This window comes from Lolium rigidum, chromosome 3 (assembly GCF_022539505.1).
Source record: "Lolium rigidum isolate FL_2022 chromosome 3, APGP_CSIRO_Lrig_0.1, whole genome shotgun sequence".
Lineage (NCBI taxonomy): Eukaryota > Viridiplantae > Streptophyta > Magnoliopsida > Poales > Poaceae > Lolium > Lolium rigidum.
Window position 1 is genome coordinate 255,206,907 of NC_061510.1, and position 17,352 is coordinate 255,224,258.

General features: G+C 46.2%; 1 protein-coding gene across 1 annotated transcript; it reads right to left on the reverse strand.

The window, feature by feature from the left end:
- Positions 1-6,698: 6,698 nt before the first annotated feature.
- LOC124699345 (mucin-7-like) lies at positions 6,699-10,831 on the reverse strand. The gene is made up of 4 exons (XM_047231658.1): positions 10,528-10,831; positions 10,220-10,376; positions 9,294-9,372; positions 6,699-7,215 (listed from the first exon to the last, which is right to left on the reverse strand). Exons 1-4 carry the CDS (start codon positions 10,757-10,759, stop codon positions 7,078-7,080), a joined length of 606 nt encoding a protein of 201 aa, XP_047087614.1. The 5' UTR covers positions 10,760-10,831; the 3' UTR covers positions 6,699-7,077.
- Between the last annotated feature and the right edge of the window lie 6,521 nt (positions 10,832-17,352).

Genomic DNA, 17,352 nt, shown 5'->3' on the forward strand with positions numbered 1-17,352 from the left:
TTATGTATTTTAACTTTCGGTTTGTCCTGCTATCAGCTCTTTAGTAAATCATGTTGTTTCATTCAGACTATTTTGCCTTTTATCCAGGTGTCAGAACGTGTTACCTCATTATCTGCAAGACAAATGTCTTACCTTTCTGCTATCAACTACTGATACCTACCTACACGGTTGGCTTCTTCAAATCATGTCATATGTAACCTTTTACTTCATTTCAGTATTTAGTGAATGTAAGACTACTTTCTAGAACTATGTAAGATTTGGGCAATGCATATTGAAGTTGTAATTTCTGTCTTGCGAAAAAATTGCAACATATCTACGAATTTGACTTTTGCTATGCTTCTAGGAGATGATATAATGGTTCTGAATTATACACATTTATGTAGGTTTACTGTTCTCCAGATCATGCTTCTATCCTAATCCTCTCTTCTCATACTTAAAATTATCACATAAAAATATTTTAGCATAGTACCTGATTCTTTTAATTTTCTTCAGGCTTTGCTTCCACTCCGACAGGTTCCTCCGCCCCGCTCTGACGGACTCCACTCTGTCAAGTACCATGCTTGTGTTTAGTTACGTATTCTCCTCATGAGTATACCTTGTTGGCAGGTCACTTGACTGCTGGAAGTGATGTCTACAGCTTTGGTGTGGTCCTTCTTGAGGCGAAAATCCATCGACAAGTCCTGGACCAGCAGGGAGCATAGCCTGGTTGACTGGGTTGGCCCCAAGTTGAGCTACAAGAGGCGGCTTCTCCATATCATCGACCCAAAACTGAAGGGGCAGTATTCATTCACAGCTGCTCACAAGGCCTGCAGCCTTGCATTCTGCTGCCTCATGAGTGATGCCGTTGTCTGTCGAGACGCTTGAACTCATGAGCGATGCCATCGAGACGCTTGAACCACTTCATGAAGGTGGTGGAAGCAATGGAGATGTTGTTCACGTGGGTGGCCTCCCTGACTACAGAATTCGCTGCAGGCTGACAGGAAACAGCGTGCACCCCCAACCCCAAGTGCTCCCTGCCATCCCGACGTGCAGGGTTAGGTGGTAACAACTTCTGCAGTTCCAGGTTTCACCCGTTGCTGCAGTAGGTCCAGTTGTGCATTGCTAGCTCTTCGATGTGTAAATTTGATCTGCACACCGCTGCTGCTTTTTTCTTTCTGCTGCTTATAAGGCCCCTCCAATTTTCACGGTGGTCTTAAGGTATCTTGATTGAGTCACCCCTGCTGAAACCGACGGGGTTTAATCCCTTAGATTGAATGCTGAACCAAGATGTGTTGCTGGTCAATGGTATGGAATTGAACTATGAAAATTATGTCACATGATGTAGCTTTCTTAAAGTTTAACTCTGGGATTGGTTCACATGCTTGTCATGTTTAGAGAAGTCCTTCGTAACTTTCCTTTCTATTAATGGTATGTTGCATGGTTTTTGATTGCTGCCATTGGAGCATGCAATCAAATGAGAGTAGCTTGCATAGTTAAATGGTAATTTTATTAGCTCAAAACAACTGAAGGTTAACAAGATGATAGGCTACCAGGACTGAATGCGATTGGAGGCATAGGAAGAACTTACATGTGATATATAGGGCTTTCTGATGTGGTTAAGAAAGTTCACATATCTATGTATATAATATCTTGAATGTAATTTAGAATAATTTAAAGGTGGCATGTGTTCTTGGTATATAGTGTTGGGAACTATTCAGGCAGCTCTAGAGCTTGGCGTGCTCCATCATTTTCAATACTCTACTTTACCGTCATTCCCTTCTATCTCCGACACCCATTGTTTTTGTTCAGGAAATCAAAAATGTTTTAGCTTACTTTTGAATAGAATTTATTGCTTTCGATAACTAAGAATATAATAAAATTTAATGCTTTTGATAACTAGGAGTTTGAGATTCAGAAGTTATGCAGATTTTTATCTTAATTAATTTCAGTAAAACCTAAGAAATGTACTATCATATTGACGCTACTTTTATCAAAACTATAATACAAAATGAACATAGGCATGAGTTTCACGGGATTGTACGAGGCGCACATCTAAATCTAGTTTGTGGTGAGCAGTACAACAACCTAGGGCTGCATCCTCCTTCGTACTGTGTAGGGTTGGCCTTGCTTGCGTTTACAGATGTCAGATGTGGGAGCACGTTCTATTTGTGGAGTTTTTAATAAAATCGTGTTTTTATTAGATTATTAGGTTAGGGCTTTGGTAGCCGTTCTTTTTGGCATCCGCTTCATGGAGATGTCATTATCTACAACAAGTGATATTTTTGCTCTTGTTCGATGACGAAATGCATCTAGTTTTGATATTGCAATTTAAATTAAAATGATTCAAGAAACTTTGTTGGTATTTACAAGTATGTGGTGTGATACCTATGCTATTTTTCTTCGGCTGACTTCAGAAATATACAAAATTGTGTTATGGAAGAAAGATCTCGAAGATTTGATCATGTTCGTTTATAAAGTTTCTCCCGGAGAAAAAAAAAGTACTCCCTCAGTTTAAAAATAGATGTCTTAAATTTTTCTAGATAAGAAAGACATTTATTTTTAGACGGATGTAGTACTTATTAGAATCAGTGCACTATCTGTTGTAAGCAGTGCGATAGAACCTAGCACCGCCTCATCCTCCCCATCCTTCATATTCCGTAGGTGTAGGTCGGTTCCCCTCTTTCAGCTGCTCTCGCCGGCGCCTAGAGGTGTGGAAGCACATTCCATGTGTGGGAGCATGTTTTATGTGTGGAGTTTTTAATAAAAGTTATATTTTGTTAGATTATTAGGGTAGGGTTTGGGTAACCGCTTTTTTTTAGCATCCGCCTCGTCGAGATATCATTGTCTACTAATGCCTCTATCCCAAAGGTTAAAGCTTATATTAATTTTAGAAAGTTAAACTATGTCAAGTTTGACTAAGTTTTTACCAAAGATCATTAACATGCAAAGTACAAAATCAATATTATTAGATAGATAATGAAATATTTTTTATGGTATTTAAGAAATATCATATTTGTTGTTGATTGATTCTCCTAAAAGTTTGAACAAATTTTACTTGCTTTAACTTTTTTTTAAAATTAAGCTTAGGGATGTAGATAGTATATAACAAGTGATCCGCGGAGACTGGCTTTTCAGAACCTGGGGTGCATGTGAACCCACTTTTTCAAAAGTGTGTTTGTGATGTAAAAACATGTTTTAAAAATCGAAACACAAAATGAATGCAAAGGTGATCTCAAACATGTGCCCTGGACATGAGTTTTGTTACGAAAAACCTTTTATTTTGCCTCTGTAAAAAAGTGAAATTTTTCAGTGCTATATAGCAGTATATATGTGACACGTATTTTGTCTTTTTTAGATTCTGAAATAAGAAAGTGGTTTCTTCGCGAAAACTTTCTACGCACACATAGAACATGCATACGTACCCCGTTATTTTTATTTCAGAATTTTTTAACATTTGGAAAATGCATTTCCCACCTGGGTTCACGTGCACCCAGGTTCAACTTGGACTTTTTCGTTATCCGCAGCTCTTCGTTCGATGACAAAATGCACATAGTCTTGACATTGCGGTTTAAATTAAAATGGTTTAAATTAAAATGATTGAAGAAACTTTGTTGGTATTTACAAGTATGTGGTGTGATACCTATGTTATTTTTCTTCGGCTGACTTCAGAAATATACAAAATTGTGTTATGGAAGAAGAAAAAATTTGAAGATCTCGAAGATTTAATTGTGTTATTTTATAATTTATTTTGTAAGTGTACTATTTGCTACTATAAATATATGATACATGATTATGAAAATAAAAAAGTATACTACTTGTCACTGAGATTGCGACGCTTCGACGTCTTCCGGAAACGCATAACCCAGGCTCAGGGTACTGTACCTAGCCCTGGCCTGGCGCAGAGACGTTTGGAAGCAGTTCCATCTACTCTCTCGTGTTCATATTTAATTGACTTCGATTGAAACCTTGGCTAGTTCATTAGTCTTATCTCCTGGCGTCGATTGAAAGGGAACAGAGGGAGTAATACTAAACAGGAGGATTATTCTCAGGTACAAGGACTGAAATGGAGGATACATATTCAGGCGCAAGCTCAGGTATCAGACGTATCACGTTGACTGTTCTCTACAGTTAACAATACTTCTTGACAGTTCTCACAGATCAGAAGTCACTAAAGATTGACCTCTGCTCATCTCCTCGACAGAGAGATCCTGCATCACCACAGCTGAGGCGCTGAGTTGAGTTCAGTTTGGGAGTTAGAGCATCTCTAGCAGAGTCTGTTAACTGGGCAAAACCGAAAAATAACCGGAATTTTAAGAGTTCGGTTCACAAATCGGCGCAGATTAGCTACGTAAAGTAGTCAGAACCGAAACAAAATTGTGCCGAGACCGAAACCCCTAATCGGTCTGTATTTGTAGGGGCCGACGAGCGAACCGAACGCAGCCCAACGAAACCCCTAGTTTGCGCGCGACGGAAGTTTCACCTCCTCCCAACTGCCGCCGCCGATCTGCGCGCCCTCACCGTCCATTGCGCCGCTGTCGCCCGATCTCGCCGCCATGAGTCTCGAATCGACCCCGCCAGCCGCCATTGCTAGCTCGCAGGCCCCGCCACCCTCTCCCGCGGTCGCCGGAGCTTCCGCTACACCAACCACCCCCGCCACCCCCGCCGACGTCGTGACCATGGTCTCGTCGATGAGCGTCCTCAAGCAGCGGCGTGCGGGAACGCATGTGGTCCCGCAAACTGGTGTCACGGTGGCCAGCGATGATGTCCCGGCTGTCACCAAAGGGGCGGACGTAGCGAAGTCGATGGCGCCGAAGGCATCCCGCGCCAGACCAAGGAATTCGGAGCCGAAGAGGACAAAATCGAAGACGACGACGAGCCGTGGCGCCCCGCCTCTGTTCCCATCCCCGTCAACGTCGCCGCCGCCGGAAGCCAACACGAACGACGCCCAGGACGTGCTCGACGACAGGTCAACAAGGTACAAATTACAACTCCATCTCGTTTTAAATTGCGAGCAGAAATTGAGGCCGCGTACAACACCTCGTACATGGAGATGGTGGACGAGGTTAACATTACCCCCACTTGCAACGTTCGACGTTGGGATGGGAGGAGATGGGGAGGACGACGCAGATGAAGGGGAAGAAGGGGACGAAGGGGAAGAAGATGAAGGCGACGAAGGTGTGGTAGAGGTCGAGGCCGAAGGAAAGAAGAAAAAAAGAAGGGCAAACAACTACACGAAAATAGAAGACGCGACTTTGTGCCGAGCTTGGGCCTGCCATGGGGATGGATGCAGTCTCTGGCACCGATCAAACTGGGAAGCGCTACTGGCAACGCATCGAGGACAAATTCCATAAACTGATGCCGCGCATTCGCCATCCTGTCGATCGCACGTACCGATCCCTCCAAGGATGTTGGAACGCGATCAAACCGGCATGCAGCCGATGGGCGACATCAATGGATCATGTGGTGTCGAATCCTTCTAGCGGCGCAACTGTGGATTAATATGTGAGTGAATTTTCTTGCTTTTTATGTTTGCACAATTTGTGTTTGGTTTGGTGACCACATATTGACGATTTCATATTTATTTTGCAAATGTAGGACTACATTGCTGATGCGAGGTACATAGACATGGCTAGCAGCAAGGGCAAGAGCTTCACCATGGATCATTGCTTTGATGTGCTTCAACACCTCCCTAAGTGATAATTGAGGGACGAAGAAATAGCACCCAAAAAAGCTGCAATGGTTGCGTTGGACGATACAGAGGATGAGAAAGAGGGTCGGAACAATGACAAGCCGGAGGGAAACAAGAAGGCCAAAGAGAGGCTCAAACTCGAGGGGGGGGGGGGGCAGCATTGTTGACAGACAAGTTTGATCAAATGATGAAGTTCAAGGAGGTGATTGCAGCCAGACTTTGAGACCAAGCTTGTCATCATCGAGAAGAAGAAAGATGTGAGTCTTGCTAAGGTTGAAACCAGCCGAGAGGAAGCAAAGAACAAGGCCAAGTTGGAGTAGATGAGGATCAACGTGAAGAAAGTCAAAGCAATGAAGCAACTATTGACTGAAGAGAGGGAGATCATGATGATGAATACAAAGGACATGAATGAGCAACAAATGAAGTGGTAGAAGGAGGCCTCGGCGGATATCATGGAGACGAAGACTAGCTCGTGGAGAGGCAATTGGTGATGGATCTGTGACTCATGGAGGTGGTGAGTGGTCTTACCTCCATTTGATGCCGGTGGTGAGAGGAGATGGTGAACTATGAACTATTTGCTATGATTGTATCATTTGATATTTGCACTATAAACTATGCATGAGTTATTTGCATTTGATTGTGTCATTTATTTGATCATATGTCAATTCTGTGATAAACCCTACCTTCACGACTTTGGAAGCCACTGTTTTACAGTTTTAGTTTACATGCTCTGTTCCACGCCAGCGATTTTCTGACCCGTAAGGTGAACTGAACTCCGGATTTTTAGTTCGCGTTTATACATGCTCTGTTAGAGATGATCCAACTTGAGTTCAGTTTGGGCGTGGAGACTACCGATAAGAATTAACCCAGCCTCTCCGTCCATCGATCAAAACTTCAAAAGGGGTGGTCAATACGCGTGTGTTGAATACAAGAAGGTCATGATGCGCAAGGTGGTTGCTATGTGTTGCTCAGAAATTTAAGTATGTAGACAAAGAATAGGAGCGAGACTATCAGGATCAGATCATACTACTTCAAGATATTGTGCTACTCCATATTTCATTACCTTTATCACACATAAATTAAGGAGAGATGCTAACTCCGTTCTGTTAGTGACTTGCAAATATTCCTAGTTCGTTACAATAATTTACTAGATCACAGGGTACACACATCGGACAACCATACACCACTATATGGACATCACTTGACTCCAAAACCACAGGCTGCATTAGAAGAACTACAAGTAGGACATCACTAAAGCACTCCCTATGTCATAAGAACTGTACGTTGCTACTCCAGTACTCGCTGTTACGCCATAAAAGTAACACGCGCGAGTATATCTCTGCACGCACGGTTGCCATTCCAGTGCTATCATACATGATTGATGGATCAGCTTCATTTTGCGAGGCAGGTTAGTCGGTTTCTGAGGCCTCTTCCTCTGGCAGATCAAAGGCGTCGATCTCCTGGAAGTATGCTCTCTGCTTCTGGACAAAATCATCTGGTAACTTGGGACTGCCTGAAGATGAGTTGTCCATCATCAGGTGCCTCTTCTGTTTAGAATTCAACCTAGTCAGCAAGGTGAAAACATCGTTGCAACTGTTTCAACATTCTTAATTTTGCATCTAAAGTTGATTCACTGTTGTTTCCACTCGCACATGTACTACTCAAGTCCTTTTAAATTCAGAATAGGCACAAGATTGGTGGATCCTACATATGGACCTAACTACCTAAGCTACATAATCCATGAACTGCCTTTAGTTTGTGTGATACTAGAGGCTATGGTGTAGGCACTTCCTCTACAGCACCAATGCAGTGTCAAAATACTCGAGCAAGCATATCATGATATACAGTATTGAATAAATGCCTTGTAAGAGATAAACATGAAAAGGAGCATGAAAGAGAAAATCAATCTGGGCCTTACTAGGAAAAAACCCGTGCGTTGCTACGGCCACCTTAAATAAATTAAATAAATTTAAGTATTTTACCCCACATGTAAACATAATTCACATGCATATAAAGAGAATAGCCACATATAATATCTCAAAAATAATAAGATTCTACTTTATTTAATTAAAAAGTATGACGAGCATCATACCTTCAAATTGAAGGATACATTCTTCAGCTATCCTTTTAAATATGCACATTGCACAGCCAGCCGGTCATCCGTCGATTTTTTTTAAGACTATATATGTATGTGTGTCAAGGTGGCCCACACTTCCCTTCATAATTCCACTCCTTTAAATCTATATCTTTGCACAATGCATCATCAGGCAACCCCCCCACAATCCCACACAATCCCACACAATCCCTCGTTTCCTTCCTTTAATCTTGCACCCAATCACATACATGCACACAATGTGCATCAGGCAACCTCCACAATCCTCCTTTCCGTCCTTTAATTAGGCAACCATATTTCCAACTCAAACAGCGCTGCAGCTGCTTGGTGATTCACGGGTGGGCATGCTGATGCTCTAGCAAATTCGGGAGCGTATATAAATCGGTAGTTCTGGATGTAAGGGAGCAGGGTGGGACTAAAGATGGGTTGTACCAGTACTTAATTCCACGCGGCGTGATGGTTGAAGTGGCCTAATTTGATTGATGTTGGTGGACCAGGCCTCCACGAACGTCTGGGCCGGGTCGCGCAGCAAGCTGCTCGGGTTGCCAGACCACATCGCTTTCTATCCTCTCTCTCTCTCTCCATCGATGCGAGATCCCCCGCCGCCTCCTGCTCTCACTCCTGTGAGCCCGCACCTCTCCACTTCATCTCCCCTAGCGTGTCTCCTTGCTCAGCTCCGGCGGAGCGCCCAAGCTCCCTCTCGTCTATCTTCTCTCATTCATCTCTTTCTCCCCAATCCTTGCTGGCGGCGGAAGCGCGCTTCACTCCACGGCGACCGCCGGCCGCGGCCTGCCGTTCTGAGCGGTGCCGCTCGGCACTTACCTGCTCGCGCGTACTGAGCTGGTACCCAATTTCTTCAGAACAAATTTTAATCCCTGGACGGAGCACCCCTCAATGTATTGCATTAAGCTGCTTGAGGACCTTGATTTCTGCCGCCCAGGTCTAGACAGTTGCCACGCGAGGCCTTGGATTTCTGCTGCCACCGCCAGGTCCGGGCCGCCGCTGCCGCTCGAGGCGCTGGGTTTGACGGCGCGGGTCGCCGGCGGCCGGAGGGATTAGTGATGTCACGACGGGTTGGCCAGTTTGTTCTGAGAACGAACAGTTATTTTGATTAAGTTATTGTTGCCGGTGGCTGCAGATCGGCGAGTCCTAGTGTGGCCTGTCTACGGGTGGAGGAGGGGATGGTTCGGGGAGATGAGACCGGAGGAAATAAAACGAGCTTAACCGGTACGGGGCAATTTCATGTATTATGCGATTTGGTGGGAGGGCAAAACGGTCCAAAAAAAAGCGTTGACGAAACTTTTTGGCAGAAACCTTAGCTCCTTTATTATTAGGTATAGATTTCCATTTACTGGTTATATACTAATGGATGAGAAAGTTTGAATAAAACCATGGGCTACAACAGCAAGCGTGACTAAAGTTTGTATGGGACAGTGATACAGATCATTCGAAGAGAGCATGGTGATCAAGGTAGAATTCTAGGTGAATGACTCAGAGTGTTGCGCTGCTTACCTTTTTAGCTGGATGACAAGGAGCTGAGGACGAAATAGGACGAGAATCCTGGGCTGCTGGGGAATTCTTAGTTGAGTGACTGAAAAGGAAGTGCAATTGAGTTAACTAAGTAATCTCACACTGCAAGCATTAACTATGGATGAAGTAACTAAACTAAGAATTCCAATGTTCAGACTTACTTATCCAGTTACCCCTATACTTCTGACACAGTATATGATTAGATAAATTTGTACTCTTCAAAAACCCGAAAACCCAAAAGCCTCAGCATGCTCTAATGATGTACAAAGCAATTGACGACAATAGTTGCAGGCAGATAACAAAAAGACAACCAAAGTGATGAAACCAGGCAAAAATAACAAATGGAAAGGTATCTTATCAGTCAGACCTTAAACTCTTAACTGTTTGTACTGTGTTTAAATGGAAGGTAGCATATCAGACTGGACAAGTTAGAACATGAACTCTAACTGTTTCTATTGTGTTTAAATGGAAAGGTGCCATATCAGTCTGGAGAAGTTAGAACTAGAACTCCAACTGTTTCTAGTGTGTTATAAACAGAACAATGGCAAACATAATGAGATTAGGCTGCAGCTGCAAGCCACACAAAATGGGTAATTGCTGTTACACACCAGAAATGGCACCATGTAAAACCAGATGGACATTGACCATCATGGTGACTGACTGGTTGATGTGCTCTACCATTTGCAATGACAACTTATTCTCATGTACTGATAGAAGTCTGTGTTAACTAAAACTTCATTGCACTAGGATCCAAATGAGCTACCAGGCAGAAGAAGCTTATCACAAGTAAATCTCACAATCAATCGTACAGAAGCAGGCATAGAACTGGACGGTCTAAACCGAAGTAAGGAATTGTAAGCCAGTTCTGAACCAAAGGGGAAGCAAGAGTCCCAGGTCAGCTTGCTCACCTGCTGGGCCTTGTAGCTTTCCCGAGAGGTGGGCAACTTGATGCTGCTCCGGTACGAAAGGGGGCCTTGCCGTTGGCGGGATTCCCCCTCCCCCGAGTTTTCCGGCTCGTGTAAACCGTGGAGATGGGTGATTTCGCGGAACTCAGCTCCTCAGCAGCTACAGAGATGCAGAGTCGGAATAATCCCGAATTGGTACAGCAAGGAGAATAAAAAATATTCGCAGCACCACAGAAATCGAACGGAGCAGCGAGCTAAGCTGGTACTGCTAGTGAACTAGGGATTGGGCGGAGATGGGGCACTGAGCTCACCGGCGGCGGAAGGGGGCTTGGAGACCGGCGTGGCCGACGCGGCGGAGGAGCACGCGGAGGCGTCGGAGGGCGCCGGCGGGACGGGCCGCTTGGCGCTAGGGTTTCTCGGGGCTGGGGTGCTCGGGAGGAGGTTGGTCAGATCCCCTAGGGGCAGCCCCGCCTTCCGCCGCCGCTTGCTGGCGCCCGCCGCCGGTGGTGTGGCGGCGGTGGTGGTGGTGGTAGAGGATTCCATCGCATTCGTGTGGTATTTGGTTGGATTTTGGGGTGGGATTTGTATTTCTGTGCCGGAGCGGGAAGAAGAGAAGAAGAGCCTTGGCAGGGAAGATTTGGGGAAGACGGTGGGACATTTCGGTTCGTGCACTGGTGAATTAATTAATGCCAAATTGCGAATGACCGCGCTCTTTGCAATTTCGCTTTATACTTTAGGGCATCTCCAGCAAACCGTTTTCGTCCGCCGTGATCGGAAATACGTCTGGATCTGCTCCAGCGGAGAGAGATCGGGCAGTCCACGTAGATGCAAACCTGCCCCAAATATGCGCCAGGTTTGCGTCTCCGCGAACGCTCGGCGGTCGCGCGGAGTGTCCGCCGAAAAAGACGTAGGACCCACTCGTCAGTGGCAGGAGGCCGATATTATTCCCGTCACTGGTCATTCCCCACGCGAAATTGCAAACTAGACCGGCGCGAGCAATCCATAAGCGATGGACGTCCTCGCCGCCGCAGCCACCGCCATGGATGCGGAGCAAATCCTCGCACCCGCCGCCGCCCCACACTCCCCCGTAGCCACGACCATAGCCACAATGGAGGTTGCAGCTCCGGCGGAAGCTAAGCGGGCCGCCACCGGCGGTGGCCGGGAGGCAAAGCCGAAGGCGGCAAAGAAGGTGCTCTCCCCGGAGGAGAAAATCATCGAGGCCGCGAAGCGTCGCGGCCGGCGCAAGAACCAGAAGATCAAGACTGTCGCGGCCGCCAACCAGCAGGCCTGGCAGATGCAGATCAAAGCCGGTGTCGCGCAAGTAGCCCTCCATCCGAGCTTAGCGTAGGGCTACATGCTCGTCAAGAAAGAGGGGATGGCCGGCGTCGCGCCTTCGGCCTCGTCGGTGAGCTCAGTAAGTTCCCAGCTGCGCCCTGGAACTCCCGCTCCCTGACCGCCATGATTCAGACATCCAGGAAATTATCTTCGGCGGCGGCTTCGTTCGCGATGATCGGGCCGGGACGCAAGATGACTGGGCAGCAACGCAAGATGCGTACGACATCGAAACCGCGCGGATGTTCGCCACCCAGCAGACGCAGCCAACAGCCGTGTCCGTCGATGACTTCGACGACGCGCCAACACAGCTTGACATTGCTACGAAGAAGAAGGGGGAGAGCCGCAGGACACAAGGCTTCGTCGACGACAAGGATAAGTGTTTGTGTGAAGCGTGGCTGGCAATGACCCATGATTGTATAAATGGCGCGCAGCAAAAGGGCAAGGTCTATTGGGCCAAGGTCTTGCAGTAGTACAACGAGACCAGGATGCACCCGCCCTACCATATCACAAGCCCTCGGACGGAAGAGTCCCTCCGAAAAAGATGGAACTACATCAAACAAGAGACAAGCAAGTTCTGCTCGACGGTCGAACATGCTATTAACAACCCCGTAAGCGGCGCTCGGCGTCATGACGAGTGGTAAACACGATACAACCAACATCATTCTACACTATTTGCATCATTGTATGTACATCATTGGCGGCTATGATTGCAGGTATCCTGTGCCTTGGAGAAGTTCAGGGCGACGCATAAGAAGGGCTACCATATGGTCCATTGCTGGGAGGTGCTCAAGAACGACAACAAGTCGATGACAAGCTTTGCGGCCTACAACGAAGCTGTGAGGAATGGGACAGCGATCAACCTCGACGGCAAAGACGACGATCAAGGTCGTCCAGCCCTTCCACCTCGTCCACGAGGCCATAAGGCTACCAAGGCTGATCTTGTCTGGGAGGCGCAGGCCATTGCGTTCACCCAGAGCATGGAGAAGATAATGGCCGACAACCGTGCCGCCATGGCTGCTAGGGACGAGAAGAGGCGTCTGGAAAAAGAGGCCGCAGCTGCCATCTACCAGAACCTCGCGAAGGAGGTCCTCGATGTCCAAAGGCTGGACATCGAGGCCAAAAAGGCAGACGCCAAGGCCAAATTGCGTGCAGAAGACACAAGGATCATGCTTGTCGACTTGAGCAGCGTTGACGACGACACCAGGGCATGGTTCATGAAGAGGTGCGCCGAAATCCGCGCGCGAGACGCCTGATCACCGGCGCCATGCGCCCAACACCTTGGCCTCCTTTTGGACTTTTTATTATTGCTGTTCAGGCCTTGTTGTGCCCCTTTTGGACTCCACTTTGCGCCGTACCAGCTGTAAAGTGTGATGAACTTGTTTCAGCCCTCAATTTGCGGCTGTAATTTCATGCAAAGTTGACGCTAGTTCATCTTTTTTGAATTATGGCCTGCGCCGAAAATGCATCGCCCCGCTGGAGCCAACCCCAGACGCAAACGGACGCACGGCCATTTCCGCGTCCGCCAGGCGACGCAAACGGACGCCCGCGGACAATTTGGGCGTCCGAAATGCGTCGCGCCGCTGGAGATGCCCTTACTCTCTTCCTCCATACAAAAGACTTTGGAGATTTAGAGCATCTCCAGTCGCGTCCCCAAACCATCCCCAAAACGCGGCGAATTAAGTGTTTGGGGGACTTGTTTCGTTCGTGCCGTGTTTGGGGGACGTCGCTCCCCAGTCGCGTCCCCGAAACAAAATTTCGGAAATTTTAAACTTAAGCGAGATTCGATTAGTTTCGTCCAAACTTACATAGATTTGAACGAAATTTAACTAAATTTAAACTAAACCTAATCTAGAAGTACTTGCGGAGGCCGAAGGCGTCGTAGTACTGGTGGAAGTTGTACATGTCGTCAGTGATGACCTCCTGCTTGACGCGCTCGTCGACAGGCTTGTCGACGGGCTCGTCCTTCTCCAAGCCGCTTGGTCCTGCCTCGCCGTCGTCGGTGAGGTCCACGAGTGGCTTGCCGGAGTCGCGGATGGACATGGCGATCACCATGTCGAGGTCGCCCCTCCAGGCGTCCTTGTCGTTCATCGATGCCAAGCACGCCGCCCGCAACCCTGGGCAGTCCTCGGGGTCGTCGCTGCTGGCGATGAGCCGCTGCTGCCGCTCGTACTCCGCTCCTCGGCGATGAGTTGAGCCCGCCGTGCCTTGATGCCGTCCCTCCATTGGTCTGTGCCCGGCTTCGGCGGCGGCGGGACGCCAATGCCATTCACGGCCATCTTCCAGCCGCCGCTGCTTGACAGCCGCATGTCCGGCGGGACTGGATATCGGGCGTGGTACAGCGCCCACGCCTCCGCCATGGTTAGGCTGCCACGGCCGAAGCCGTTCGCCGCGGCGATCTTGCGGGAGGACGAGGTCGATGATACGTCCAAAACGTATCTAATTTCCCGAACACTTTTGCTATTGTTTTGCCTCTAATTTGTGTATTTTGGATGCAACTAACACGGACTAACGCTGTTTTCAGCAGAACTGTTCTGTGTCTCGTTTTTGTGCGTAAATCCAACTTTCGGGAAAAACCTCGGGATTTTGACGAAAGGGCCTATTTTCCCGAATACCGACGGAGCCGGAAGGACAATTTAGTGGAGGCCCGAGGGCCCCACACCATAAGGCGGCGCGGCCTAGGGGGGCCCGCGCGGCCCTATGGTGTGGCCCCCTCGGCTGGCCTCCGACGCCCTCCTTCGGACTACTTATTCGCCTCGACCTAAAAACGCACGGGGAGAAGTCGAAGTCGCCAGAAACCCACCAGAATGCCGCCACATCGCGAAACTCCGTCTCGGGAGCCAGAAGTCTTCGTTCTGGCACTCCGCCGGGACGGGGAATTGGAGGAGATCATCACCGCCAACGCCTCTCCATCAACCAGCCATGCTTCCCCCATCCATGTGTGAGTAATTCCCCCGCTGTAGGCCGAAGGGGGTGGTAGGGATTGGATGAGATTGGTCATGTAATAGCATAAGATTGTTAGGGCATAGTGCCTAGTGTCCGTAGATGTTACTTTTATGATATTGTTGCAACTTGTTATGCTTAATGCTTGTCACTAGGGCCCGAGTGCCATGATCTCAGATCTGAACATGTTATTGATTCATGAAGATATTCGTTGTTTATGATCTTACCTGCAAGTTGTATACACATGTCGCTGTCCGCAACCAATGGCCCTGAAGTGACAGAAATCGGGACAACCGGAGGGAATGGTAGCGATGTGAGGATCACATGTGTTCACGGAGTGTTAATGCTTTGCTCCGGTACTTTATTAAAAGGAGTACCTTAATATCCAGTAGTTTCCCTTGAGGCCCGGCTGCCACCGGCTGGTAGGACAAAAGATGTTGTGCAAGTTTCTCATTGCGAGCACGTACGACTATAATTGGAACACATGCCTATTGATTGATTAGTACTTGGATACCGTTTTATTATTATCTCGCAAATGCCCTGCTATGATTGTTACATGAGTTTCTCTCATCCATGCAACGCCCGTCATCCGTCCCGAGTGCCTACAGTATTTTAATCCTGCTGTTTACTATAATCACTACTCGCTATCTTTGTTACTCCGTCGCTGTTATTTCGCTCATCAGCTATCGCTATAAAACTGTTACTATCGATAAACTCTTGCGAGCAAGTCTATTTCCAGGTGCAGCTGAATTGACAACTCCGCGGTTAAGGCTTTCAAATATTCTTTGTCTCCCTTGTGTCGAATCAATAAATTGGGTTTTACTTCCCGCGAAGACCGTTGCGATCCCCTATACTTGTGGGTCATCAAGACTATTTTCCGGCGCCGTTGCCGGGAGCATAGCTTTATTTGGAAGTTCACTTGGATTGATATTGTTCGCTGCAAATTCTCCATCATGGGTAAAACTCGCGATACTAAGGTCGCCATATTACCATCCACTACAAGAAAAGGTACAACTCCGAGTACCTCTGCTGCTCTTGATTCACCATCCGTGATTGATAAACTTGTTTCACCGCCACATGCTTCAAATGTCTGGTACTTCGCTGAATCTGAAAACTCTCATAATACCGATAATATTTCTGCTGTGCTTGATGATAGTGGTTCATTGGGAACTTTTCTAGATGCTTCAATTGCTAGGTCTAGACAAATTGAAAATACTCGAAACTCCCGATGTTACTACACCTCGTTAATTCACCCGAACTTGAATACTCTAGTGATGATCTTGATGAAGATTATGTGGAACTTGATGATGATTTTATTGAAAAATGCAATGCTACTACCGATGCAAGAAAAATTAAAAAGTTGCTTGCAGAACATACTCGTTAGATATAAACTGTCTCCCGATCCTAAATTTGCCACATCTCCTATAAACATTAGGGATAAAGATTATGATTTTTCTCTTGATCTATCTCATATAGCTATTGTTGAGAAAACACCTTTTTGTGGTACTGAAAAAGAAAGTGCTGTTGAACACATGACTGAGTTATCTACTTTGAGTAGCTTGTTTTCTGATGATGTTAAGAAGCGTACTTATTTTGTTGCTAAAATTTTTCCATTCTCATTAAAGGATGACGCTAAAACTTGGTATAATAGTTTGCCACCTAGTTCTATTAAAAGTCCAAAAGAATTGCTTAATGTTTTCTTCCGGAAATACTTTCCTGCTAGTGCTCAACATGCTGCTTACAGAGAGTTTATAATTTTGATCAGGGAGATGAAGAGAAACTGCCTGAGGCTTGGGCTAGATTTTGCTCTCTTATTAGAGCTCTGCCTGACCATGATTTAGAAAAGCATGATTTACTTGATATATTTTATAGTGGACTAACCATTGAGTCTAGGGCATACCTGGATAGTTGTGCTGGTTGTGTTTTCAGGAAAAGAACTCCGGACGAAGCTGAAGAATTATTGGCTAAAATAGGCCGGAATTATGATGATTGGACTACGCCTGAACCAACTCCAACGCCGATAGTGAAGAAGAGGGGTTTAATTAAATTGAATGATGAAGATATGAGGGAAGCCAAGAAGTCTCTCAAGGAGAAAGGTATTAAATCTGAAGACGTGAAGAATCTACCTCCCATAGAAGATATATGTGAGATAATTCCCCCTTCATCCATGATTGAGGTAAATTCCTTCGACGCTTCACTAGGGAAGATATTCCGTATTCAAAACCTCCTGCGCAATGCTTAGATGAGTTTGATAATTATATTGTTAAGCAAGAAAATTTTAATATGAGAGTAGAGAATCATCTAATGGAAAATTCTCAAGCTATTAGTCAATTGCATGATATTGTGGAGAGAACCTCCAATGATGTTAAGATGCTTGTTAAACATTTTCATATGGTTCAAACTCAAATTGATCAACTCACTAAAGTGCAAAATGACTTGTTAGGAAATAATGCTAAAGAAAAACATGCTTATGAAGTAACAACTAGAGGTGGTGTCTCTACCCAGGATCCTCTATATCCTGAAGGGCATCCCAAAAGAATTGAACAAGATTCTCAACGCATCGAACCTAGAGCTCCATCTAAGAAAAAGAAAAAGAAACATAAGAATGTTGTAGAATCCTCCGAACCTCGTTAATGATCCTAATAGTATTTCTATTTCGATGCTGTAAACCGAGAGTGGTAATGAACATGATAAAGATAATGATAAGAATGATACTCCCGATAAAGAAGAGGTTGAAAAAGAACCCGAAAAGCATGCTAAAAATAAAAAGTATACTAAAGAAGATTTTATTGCTGAGAAACATGGTAATGAAAGAGAACCTTGGGTGCAAAAGCAAATGCCTTTTCCTGCTAAGAAACTAA

Excerpts from the sequence above, each read along its gene's own strand:
- LOC124699345 (XM_047231658.1), bottom strand. The coding sequence starts at position 10,759 with ATGGAATCCTCTACCACCACCACCACCGCCGCCACACCACCGGCGGCG. Across the intron at positions 9,373-10,219 it reads AAAGCTACAAGGCCCAGCAG|TCACTCAACTAAGAATTCCC; the intron begins GTGAGCAAGCTG and ends CTTCCTTTTCAG. Across the intron at positions 7,216-9,293 it reads CTTGTCATCCAGCTAAAAAG|AAGAGGCACCTGATGATGGA; the intron begins GTAAGCAGCGCA and ends AATTCTAAACAG.